Source organism: Lissotriton helveticus, chromosome 10 (genome assembly GCF_964261635.1).
Source record: "Lissotriton helveticus chromosome 10, aLisHel1.1, whole genome shotgun sequence".
NCBI lineage: Eukaryota > Metazoa > Chordata > Amphibia > Caudata > Salamandridae > Lissotriton > Lissotriton helveticus.
In genome coordinates this window covers 634,739,167-634,751,181 of record NC_136071.1, presented here as the reverse complement: position 1 = coordinate 634,751,181, position 12,015 = coordinate 634,739,167, and the positions used below count along the sequence as shown (strand labels likewise).

Below are 12,015 nucleotides of genomic sequence, written 5' to 3'. Positions count from 1 at the left end.
TGTCGGGGGATCACTTGCAACTTCTGCAAGAGGAAGTCACGGCCCTCTTGGCCAAGGGGGCCATCAAGCGCGTTCCTGGGCCAGAAGTAGGGTGTGGTTGTTACTCCCACTACTTTCTGGTACCCAAGAAGGGCAAAGGGGGCCTACACCCTATCTTGGACCTACGGAACGTCAACGGCTTCCTCCGGAAGGAGAAGTTCAAGATGCTGACTTTGGCTCAGGTCTTAGCTGCCCTGGACCCCGGAGACTGGATGGTAGCGTTGGACTTGCAGGACGCTTATTTTCACATCCCCGTCCTGCCGGCCCACCGGCGTTACCTGCGGTTCACGGTAGGCTACGAGCACTTTCAGTTTACCGTGCTCCCCTTCGGCCTTTCCAGCGCCCCACAGGTGTTCACGAAAGTGATGGCGGTGGTCGCAGCTCATCTGCGCAGGTTAGGGGTGTCAGTCTTCCCCTACCTCGACGACTGGTTGTTGAAGGCGGGCTCGCCCCAGACAGTCGTCAGCCACCTCCAGACTACGGCCGACCTCCTGCACTTGCTGGGGTTCTCCATCAACGTGCCAAAGTCGCACCTGTGTCCCTCTCAGAAGCTCCTCTTCATCAGAGCAGTTCTAGACTCGGCGCAGTTTCGGGTTTATCCTACCGAACAGCGGGTTCGGGATATTCAGGCTCTGATTCCGATCTTTCAGCCTTTATCCAGAGTCTCGGTCTGGTTGACGCTGCGGCTTCTGGGGCTGATGGCCTCCTGCATCCTTCTGGTGCATCACGCCCGGTGGCGGATGCGGGCTCTGCAGTGGGACCTGAAGTTTCAGTGGGCCCAGCATCAGGGCAACTTGTCCGATCATGTCTTGATCTCGGAGGGCACTGCAAGACAGTTTCAGTGGTGGGTCACGGACCGCGTTTGGGTCAGTGGCAGATCTCTCTCCCTACCCCACCCGGAGCACCTGGTTGTGACGGACGCATCCTTCCAGGGCTGGGGAGGCCACATGGGAGAGACGGAGATCAGAGGCCTCTGGTTTCCAGCGGAGTCCCGGCTCCATATCAACCTTCTGAGGCTGCGGGCGATCCGACTAGCATTGAAGGCATTCCTCCCCTCTGTCCGGGGGAGTGTAGTGCAGGTGTTCACGGACAACACCACCACCATGTGGTACTGCAACACACAGGGCGGGGTGGGGTCGCGGACCCTATGCCAGGAGGCTCTACGCCTCTGGCAGTGGCTGGAACATCAGGGCGTGACCCTGGTGGTTCAACACCTGGCAGGTTCTCTGAATGCCAGGGCGGACAAACTCAGCTGTCGGTGCATGATGGATCACGAATGGCGTCTGAACTCGGACGTGGTGCAAGGCCTCTTTCAGCAGTGGGGAGAGCCTTGGTTAGATCTATTCGCCACAGAAGAGAACGCGCAATGTCATCAGTTCTGCGCATTGGAATTTCCAAGGCGGCACTCGCTCGGAGACGCTTTTCATCACGAGTGGAGTTGCGGTCTATTGTACGCCTTTCCGCCTATACCACTTCTGCCCAGAGTGCTGAAGAAGATCAGGCTCGACCGGCCCCAGGTTATCCTTGTGGCTCCGGACTGGGCACAAAAATACTGGTATCCCGAGCTACTCAGCATGTCAGTGGATCCCCCGATTCGTCTGCCTCTTTGGGAGGACCTTCTGTCGCAGCAGCAGGGGACGGTTCTCCACCCGAACCTGTCCAGCCTCCACCTACAAGCTTGGAGATTGAGCGGCGACAGTTGAGGCCATTTGACTTGCCTCCCAAAGTCTGTAATGTCATTCTGGCAGCCAGGCGTCCCTCCACAAAGTCGGTATACGCCTGCAGGTGGAACAGATTTGTGGCATGGTGCACAGCAAAGGCTGTGGACCCACTCTCTGCACCCCTTTCTCAGGTTCTCCTCTTTCTTCTTTCTCTTGCCCAGCAGGGCTCTGCTCTGGGCACTATCAAGGGGTACCTTTCTGCCCTTTCCGCCTTCTTAAGGCTACCTGCTCAGCCTTCCTTGTTCAAGTCCCCCATTGTAAATAGGTTTTTGAAGGGCATCACACACATGTTCCCTCCTGTTCCTTTCGTGATGCCCCAGTGGGACTTGAATCTTGTACTTACTTACCTAATGTGTGCTCCCTTTCAGCCGCTCCATAACTGTCCTCTCCGTCTTCTTACTTTGAAGACTGCTTTCCTGGTTGCCATCACCTCTGCCAGGCTCTTTCTTCCACACCTCCTTTCCTCTCTGTCCATCCGGACAAGGTTGTGTTGCGGACGAGACCCTCTTTCCTGCCCAAGGTTGTCACGGCCTTCCACATCGGGCAGTCCATTACCTTGCCCACCTTCTTTCCGCCTCCGCATCCCTCGAAAGAGGAAGAGAGGCTCCATCGTCTGGACCCAAAACGTGCGCTCTCTTACTATCTGGATCGCACACGCCAGTTCCGGGTCGATGACCAACTCTTTGTTGGTTACGTGGGCGCTAAGAATGGAAAAGCGGTGCACAAGCGGACCATCTCTCAGTGGATCATCTTGTGTATCCAGGCATGCTACTCCTTGGCTAAGAAGGAGCCCCCTATTGGATTGCGGGCTCATTCCACTCGGGCCACGGCGACTACCACTGCCCTGGGCCGAGGAGTGCCCTTGCAGGACATTTGCCAGGCAGCTACGTGGGCCTCGCTGCACACGTTTGCACGACACTACTGCCTGGACAGCCAAGTCCGGCGGGATGGCTTCTTTGGCCGTTCCGTCCTCCAGGACTTTCTGGTGTGATTATTGGTTCGCAGACCCACCACCGGGGTTGGTATTGCTGGGGTATCTATTCTAAGGTAAGGAATCTATCACTAACGTGTCTCTTTCAGATGCACAAGTTACTACTTGTGTAACGATATATCTGTAAGAGACATTAGTTAGTGATAGATTCCCTACCGAACCACCCATCCTCCCCGTTCTGCGAACCGATATCTAGGGTTAAGGTCACCCCCTTTCAGGGCCCTAGTTTCATGGCACCAGTGTTGGTTCTATCACGGCTCTGCGTATCTGGCGCGGAAAAGCTGTGTATCAGAACTGACGTTAGCGCGCATGGGCGGCGTCTAAGTACTCCGACGACGTCATTCCGGCGCTAACGACGCCGACAACGGACGCGGAGCCGCGGACGACGCCTGCCGGCACGCAGGGGTATTGCTGTGCAAAATTTTCCAGATCCAGTCTGACGCCTGGGGATATTCTAAGGTAAGGAATCTATCACTAACTAATGTCTCTTACAGATATATCGTTACACAAGTAGTAACTTGTGCTTCTCGACACATCTTTGACACAGAACCTCGCATCAACACCCACAGCTTATCAGAACTGCCACTGCACAACGCATCTTCATTGTGGGATCTCGCAACACTCCGCAACCAGGATTTAAGGTACTTTGTTCAGCAGGCCTAGCTTGGGCCGTGTATATGGCTTGCGTTCCATCATGATCGGTCTGAACGTGCAACTTTGTCCAGTTCGGCACGGCCAGATAACCACGTTGGAACTTTCTGCTCTCAGGCACTATTTTCACTTAAATCTTAAAATTTGGATCTCTCCTGTTATATAGATTGGATGTTGGTTTGGTCTCAAATTATTTATTAAAATGTACTCTATTTTTTTAATTATAGTGTGATTTTTCGTGTGTTGTGTTTTCACTCTATTACTATTTTAGTTGCTGCATAAATACTTTACACATTGCCTCTAAGTTAAGCCTGACGGCTTTGTGCCAAGCTACCAGAGGGTTAAGCACAGGTTAAGTTGGGGTTGCTTGTGACTTCACCTTGACAGGAATTGTGGCATCTTGACAGGAATTGTGGTTGCTGCTTGAGTAGTGTTTCACCCCCTCAACCAGTAACCCAATTTCCTGCACCCCCATACTGGTCTCCCTCAATATTTTGGTAGTGTGATTATGTAAAGCTTAAAGAGTAGTGGCGATCACTGGAAAGTATTATGGACAATATGTTTCTAAATAATTAAGAAGGATATATTGCGCAGGGGCAGCAGGTGCAGTGACACCGGGAAACACATTATTCACTGCCTGTTTTTTTTACAGTCAAACAAGGAGATGGGCACTCAGTACTCCTTCTTGCATTAGGGCTTATAGCACCATTGCTAAGCCACTATATTGTGTTAAGGAACATGTATTATTTTTGTACTGAACTATTTTGGTAATGATGCACTAAAATGTATCCTCGTTTTCCGGTAAGTAAGCCAATCTGACATTACTTGTGGGCATTATTTGACTAGACCTTTCTGTTTAAATTTCGAAACAGCAAGAGGAAAGCTCAGGCAATGCTCGCATACACGCCAGAGCTTCACAGCGGCCCTGGGGATTTAAGTAATCCCCAGAAAGGCATAGTCTAAAGTTTTTGTATTATTTATGTCCCATATTTTGATGTGAAACACAGGTCATTAATAATGCATTGGGTTTTTTGGAAGCAGTTTGCCGGAACATATTACCATCATTATGATGCTGCGTAGGTGGTAGGGATTTCCTGACATTAGGATCTAATTAATAAATATACATTAACTTTTATCACCACGGGGGTTAATGTTGTAAATAATGCAGCATTGTGTTCTAGCTCTGTTTTAAATGAGTCAGAGCTGTTTTGGTAAGGTTCTGTTAAAAAGCATAATTTTTACTTATCTGGCCCCACACCACTGGAATAAACTCCCATTTGGCATCAGGGCTTGCACTGACTTTCTAGGCTTCAAAAAACAGCTTAAAACCTGGCTGTTGTAAACGCTCGCTCTAAACTTCTCTACTACGTCAGCGCCGTGATGCCCTTTTGGGGAAGAGTCGTGTGCTATATCAAAAACTCAGTAACATAACACAACATAACATAACCAAACATCATACTGAGATTTGTAGGAGTGGTTTTGTAAACCATGGTTTCCTTTGCCTTGACATTTTCATTCATTCTCATTCTAAAAAATGTTTGGCACATATAATGCTAAGCACCAATCTATTGCGTTTTTCACACAAAAATCAATGTTGTTTCAAAAGCAGATAAAAATAGTGAATATCGTGATGCTACAGCAATGTGTAGTTTCGAAAGGCCAAGATGCACCCCCTTCTGTAGCAATGTTTTAAAAAAAATAATTATAAACGTATACCTTCTTTCACTTTTCCCTATTTTTGTAAGACAAGAGTTGTAATTTAATAATCCATTTTGCCTTTCCTATTGTTGTCCAGTAGCCAGAGGGTGCCCACATCGGACTCCACCCATCATGACAGTATTGATTGTTTCCACGCGATGGTGTGCAGAGTTGTCCTTGAAAGCCGTTTAGCCCTTTCAACGTTTTGCAATGGGAAATCTTTATCCATTTACTTTTGCTGCAAAACGTTCCTCTGTAGTAAGAGGGTTACATTTGTTTTGTTTATGGTTTTGTTAAAATGTCAGATATTTCCTCGTTAAGTTTACAAGACTGCCTCCTGGTGTCATGGTGAGCTCTTGGGCCTATTGCTCAACCCAACAGTACCAGGTAGAGTATTGGAGGCAGATGGATCCTCAGAAAAGCCTTGCAAGGAAAATTAACAGGGCATTCTCCGTAAGTGTGCTAATTTTTCTAAGGAAGATGCTTGGGAAGGTGGGCACTCCTTATATGAATCTTCTAACCAAGTGCTAGACTGAATTAGAACATTTTTCCCAGCTGTATCTCGTCACCAGCCCCGGGTGGTGGCACGCAGTATACTATGTGGACTCTCATGGCCCTACCAGAAGTGATGTTGAAAGCTAATATAAAGCGCCATGGGCACTGGTGACATCATTTCCTTTCTTTTTGCTCCCCTTCAGATGCATGATCTGGAGTCACCATCTTTTTTGGTTCTTTTTTGGTTCTTTTTTGAGTCAATATTTCTCAAGAATCAAGACATCATGTCTCATTTGAAGTCTTTTTCTAGTCTTGCTACAGGTGCAAAAAACAATGGCCAGTGACAGATCCCCACAAATGCTGTCTCTGGTGCTTTGTCCTCACATTAGGCATCATTCTGTGACTTATTGTTGTCAATGCAACCCACGGCCACCTGGAAGCGGGAGGTAAAGTTCACCCGTGCCTTTCAGCAGAAGTCAGAGGCCCCTTCTAAATCATCACACAGCAGTAGATGTTCTCCAGGATAAAAATCACAGGAAACACGATTGAAAGATTCCTCTTTCTTCTCATGAAGTCAGAAAGAAGCACAAAAGGTCCAAGGAAAAATTGTGGGACACAGATTCATTTTTTGGAAGCCCGCTTTTTTCAGGTAGTCCAAATCACGCACATTTTCATAATGGCTTCCAGAATGCTGTGCTGTCTATATTTCAAAAGAAACATTCTGGCACACCTTTGCAAGTCAGCAAGTCAGCATGTGTCACTCTGTACTTCTCCCTCTACCTACGCCAGTGGCTTCAGATGTCCATCACAACTTTCTAGAATTTGCAATCTATTGCCTCAACTGTGACTAGTTCCTGAAGCTTTGACCTTGCATTCATCTCCTTCGATGCATGATCTTTTGTGTTCCCGCTTCACTGTACTCGGTACAAATGTCATCAATGGATATTTTGTTCAATACTGGCCAGTTCAAGAATCTCAATTTCCTCAGATGTCAAAAATGTCAAAAAGAGTTATGTTCCAGGCAGCAGAACTTTTTTGGGTCTGACTTTGATGTATTACAATTTGAAACTGCGATAACCACTAGGGATTAGGATGACTATAACGAAGTCTGCCATTTGCTTTTGTTTATCTAGATTAGCACACAGCTTTTGCTGATCTCCAAAATGTAAATATCTTGGACTCTCCCTAGGAGTTTGAATTCCCAAGATATGAGCGTCCAGTCGGACACAGCAGGCTCAATTTCTGCTGTTAGTCAGTGTAAAGCAGAAACTTTAAAAGGAATCTTGTGACAAACCTCAATCTCTCCCACCCATCCCCTCTCCCTCCTCCTCCCGACATGTGGCAGGCACGTCCACCCTCCCCAGCATGGGCAGCCGCCCCCACACACTCGACGCCCCACATACTGACCCCGCCTGGGGACACCGCCCATCTCGCCACTCTGATGGGTTCTGGTACCCCTCTCGAGCCGACCCATAGAACCCCTCTTGCACCCTGTGTCCCTTTATATGCTCACCATTACAGTTTGAGACTCATGATCTCCTTCACAACATGGCCTGGGCAAAGGAATCGCCGCCCCCTCCATTTCTTAAGCATTCGTTTTGCTCCCTCCACCACACTGAGGTTTTTTCAGACTTGCACTTCCTCCCCCTGTCATCTCGGGGACCCATTGCCCACGGCCTCTACCTTCGCTGCGGACAGGGAGAATGTCCGCTGTTCAGTATCTGTCACCCATTGGATGGGGTCTGTCATGTAGCGCCAAGTTGACTGGCTAAATGTACTGTTTCTGCTTATAAAACTGTTCTCTTCTATTGCTGCACCTACCTTCCCCCTATCTCTACCTGATCCTATCCACCCCCCATCTCTACCTGATCCTATCCACCCCCCACCCTCTCCATTGCTGTACCAATTATGTTGTATATTCCCTCCTTTGCTACACTGTTCCCATGTTATACAACTGTCTTGATAACCAATAAAAAATTACGACACAAAAAAACTCTCAGTCTTCTCCTGCAGTATCCTGGTGAGAAGATAGCAAAAATACATGCCAATAGGCATACGTTTGATGTCAGCTCACATGACTCCAGAATGTTTTGTAGTGGACGCTTCCTGTAGGAAGTAAAAGCAAAAGACCTTTCCTAACACACTATCTAACATGTAGTCCTTGAAACTGCATGCGTATGGAAGAAAGGTTTTTGTATCGGGCATTCATGCTCTTTGAGCCACATATGTCAATTGTTTTTTGGCTAGATACTCAAGTGCCCTTTGGGAAGTGAACACCTCTGCAGCTTCCAGCCTGTCTGATAACATGCTACGAATTTTAAGTTCCTGATTCAGGATGGCTTAGCCACTGTGACGCAATCCCTGCAGGTAGTATTACCGCTTGACCCGAGGGCCAAATCCATCAGCACAAGGGTTGTCATCCCTCGGCATGCGTGGATGCGATCCACAAGCTTTTCCTGGGACATTCAAATCCAGATGCTGGACTTGTCACTTGATGAGAAATGTCTCTTCGAAAAATGCTAAAAGTTTACTTGACTGCATTAAGCAGAAAAGAGCGGCGACCACTATGGCTTTCTAACTGTCCTCCAAAGAAATAAAATTTCATGAACAATATAGGCATTTTGGGGCATTCAACTGGCAGATCCAGGGGTAGAAGTAGTACCAACAGTGCTATCCTCAGCAGAATTTGTTTTCACTCCTTCTGAGGCACAGTATCTCTATGCGGTTGAATGATTTAGAGGAATGTACAAGTCTTGTATTTTCATATTGCCATCTCCATTTCCCACAAGCACAGACAATGGATTCATTTCTTGGTGAAAGGTGAGCACTATTGGTTTGCTGTCCTTTTCGTGCTCTCTTCAGCACCCAGTCGTCACTAATTTGCTAGCATTTGCCTTCACTCATTTGCAATGTCAGGGCATCCATCTTTACCCATACTGTGCTGAGTGCCTGGTGAGGGTGTCCTCTCCAGTGCAGTCACTTTAGGACCTTAATTCTACTATGACCCTTCACAAGATTTTTTTAAAATAAAGCTTGAGGAATCCTTCAAAGAGCAACCTTCTGATTGCCTCGGAATTCTGTGTGGTAACTCCGCTTCCTAAGTTACTGATACCAATTGCACCACAAATCCAGTGTCACAGCTATTTGTTAAATGCTTGAAAACGTTAGAGGTCACCTAGAAATGAGGAATAGCTCATTTAGAACCAATTTCTGTCACTATTCCTCTGTTCGCCTCAGTATTCCTTCAGAGACTCAACTTGATGTTCACACATGGAGTCTCCAGGTTCAAAAACATGAGATCCGCGGAGCTATCCCCTAATTCTTATAGGACAAGTAACTGTTCCTCTTGCTCTTCTTATGCACTTTCCTCCTCATTTTCTTTCTTGTCTGAATCTTCTTCCTAACCTCCTTTTCCTCCTCCTTGCCTCCTCCTCCTACTCTCCACCCTCCTCAATTCTCTCCTTCCTCTCCTGTTCTTTTTCTTCTCTTCCTCCTCATCTCCTCACACTCCTTTCCTGCTCCTATTCCCCACTCTCCTCCCCCTTCATTCTCTTGTTGCTCTGTTCTTCCTCTTCATCTTCTTCCTTCTCTTAATCTTCTTCCTAATCTCATTTTGCTCCTCCCCGACTCCTCCTACTCTCCACTCTCTCCTTCCTCTCATGTTCTTCTTATTCCCCCCATCCTCTTCTTCTCCCTGTCCCTGTTCCTCTTCCTCCTCTTCATTTCCCTCATCATCTCCTCCCCTGCTCTTCCTCCCCTCTCTCCTTCATTCTCCTTTTCCTCTTTTCTTCCTTCTCTTCTTCTTCTTCTGCTTCCAAATGCTAGTCGAGATGTTCTAATGCATCGCACTTTGCTTGTGCTGCTGGTAAAATACATGTATTTTCTAATTATACTTGTGTTAAGCTCTTGAGAATGTGAACACTTCAATTTTGAATCATTACACTTACTATCTGGTCTTATACATGGTTTAATTTTCTAAGCAATAAATGTTAATTATTTGAAGACAGAACCGTTAAAGTATGTGTGCATATACTGTAGTACTTTTAAGTATTAGCTTTCTGATTTTATTTTAAATTTATCTAGGACGCCAAGTTTGTTGAGGAACGACGGAAACAATTGCAAATTTATTTACGAAGCGTCATGAACAAAATCATTCAAACAGTGCCAGAGTTCACAAGCAGTCCTCACAAAGAAACCCTTATTAAGCTGATGCCCTTCTTCGTGTAAGTAACTATTAAATAAATGTTTTAAACCCTATAAAACGCAAGTAAGGCAACCCACTCCACTTATAAACCTCCCGAGACAAGCATTACAGCTGTTCATTTGCATCCATTATGGTCTTTGTCAGATAATATAACATCATTGTGAAACAAGTAATACTGGCACCATATGTTTTGTTCCTGTTCCTTCGAGACAGCCTGTTCCTAGAAAAAGTAAATCAAATAATACTCCATTAAAAACAAATCACCTGTTTGCTCCCTGTTCTCTTAATACTCCTTTTTGATATATTTCCGGGTAAAAAAAACAAGCTTTTACACTGCACGTAGGGATTCCTTTCATTAGAATCTTTCAAATGAAGACTCCAGTGGTACATTTCTCATCCCACCATAAACTAGGAAGATGTGAGCGCACCTCTAGCAAGATGTACTGCGTGAATCACCTGTGCACCGACCACGTCTTTACACCATTTACTTTGTTGCCACAGAATTTTCCACCCTATTTCCCATTGCTCTTTTTTTCTATGTATTACAGCTCAGTCGCTTATGGTATCCATGTATAAAAAAATGTTATGTGAATTTTCATGAATTTTATTGTTCTAGACACAATTGTGTGCTTAAATATCAATTTTGTTACAACTTAAATGCAGAACTGTCTTTTATATAGGGTGTTTTTTCACAGTCAATGTGACTTGCTACCAAATCTGATGACATCATTTGGGGACACCTTTAAACAATTCAGTGTTTTTCATGTGTTAGCTAACAGCACTTTTCATGATTAGATATTTCAGCCCATACTTACAATGAAAAAAAAGTGCATGTCACAAAATGCAACATGATTTGGGATTAAAGACAGGACTGGCACCCTTTGACATGGAGCTACTTGGCAGCAGTGGGTTTTCTTAACTTTCCTAATAGAGTAGGCAGACACTTTATTGGTAAACAAATGTTACACTAGACAGATAATTATTTAATTATTTAAGCTGCAGCCAGGGAGTACTGGATAAGTAAATAATAGGCACTGCAAAGCATTGTGGAGCAGACAGTTTTGCAACCTTTTTAACTTAACCAACCCATCAGCACTCTTTAAAGAAAATGTCTATAGCTTGTGTTTGTTGTAGTAGTTCGCCTCTTGTGCATGTTGGTCTGGAATCCTAGTCCTCAAGTGAGGAAAAGGGTCTCATGTAAATGCAGAAAAATCAAGAGGCATTGACACCCAACAGGCACACAGGAGGTAAAACAGGATATAATGGTTACCAAGTTGAAGGTTTCCCTATTGTAAGATGGCTCGCATGAAGAACCTAGGGTTTGGCAGCTGTGGAGAACCATTCATTGGTGCATGAGGGATTACTTCCAAGTTAGTGGTCCCTTTAAGACACCTAGTTTAAATAGTAGTTGCATATCACACTGGACAGTACTAGTATAAAGAAGCTGTAAACATTTGCCTCAGTCTACCAAATAATGCATCACCTGCACAAATAAGATTGGAGTTCGGCCTAAATAACCAGCTATACGCACAAAAGGGACAATTTATTAAAACATGGAACAGGATAAAACATTACCATGTTAACCAGCTGTCTCAGTTATTATGGCAAGAAATAAATAACAATATTAAATCACAAGCCTGGAATTATCTTAAAATGGCGTTAGAAGAATTTGCTGTCATGCCAATTTATAACAATACAATTAACACGGCATCATTCAAAAAGGTAATTAATAGAACAACAAATCAACTGTCGATTGTACAAGATAAAGATATATTGACAAAAAGAAAGCATGCATGGCCAATAAATAATGGGTTTACAAAAAAGCAGGTTCAAGCCTATTTAGAAATACCATGGTCATTAAAAAATAAGCACATTTTATTAAAGCAAGATTTGGTGTACTCCCTGGACTTAGTCATCTTCCCCCTTGGACGAAAATGGAGGGGTCTACAGTATGCAGATTGTGCAAAACCGGCGAGGAGAATATTGTCCGTTTGCTATGTATCTGTTTTGAACTTCAGATTGAAAGAAAAACTATACTTAAAACATTTTTTAATACGTGAGGAATAAGGACTTGTAGGCAAGCTTTGATAAGATGTCTGCATTCTAATGACATAAGTATGACTTCTGCTTTTGTAAAGTGTTTATTGAGATTAAAAGCAAAACTCGGAGATTATAATTACGAAAAGTTTTGCGCAGTTTGAAACCGTTTTAAAATG

At 45.1% G+C, this 12,015-nt stretch overlaps 1 protein-coding gene across 2 annotated transcripts in view; it reads left to right on the top strand.

The window, feature by feature from the left end:
- SNX29 (sorting nexin 29) overlaps window positions 1-12,015 on the top strand; it is a 1,714,757-nt gene that overhangs the window by 1,293,533 nt on the left and 409,209 nt on the right. For both annotated transcript variants that reach the window (XM_078663166.1, XM_078663167.1), the window contains exon 20: window positions 9,679-9,818. In XM_078663166.1, the coding sequence (XP_078519292.1) occupies window positions 9,679-9,818 (140 nt within the window). The remainder of the gene's footprint in view (window positions 1-9,678; window positions 9,819-12,015) is intronic.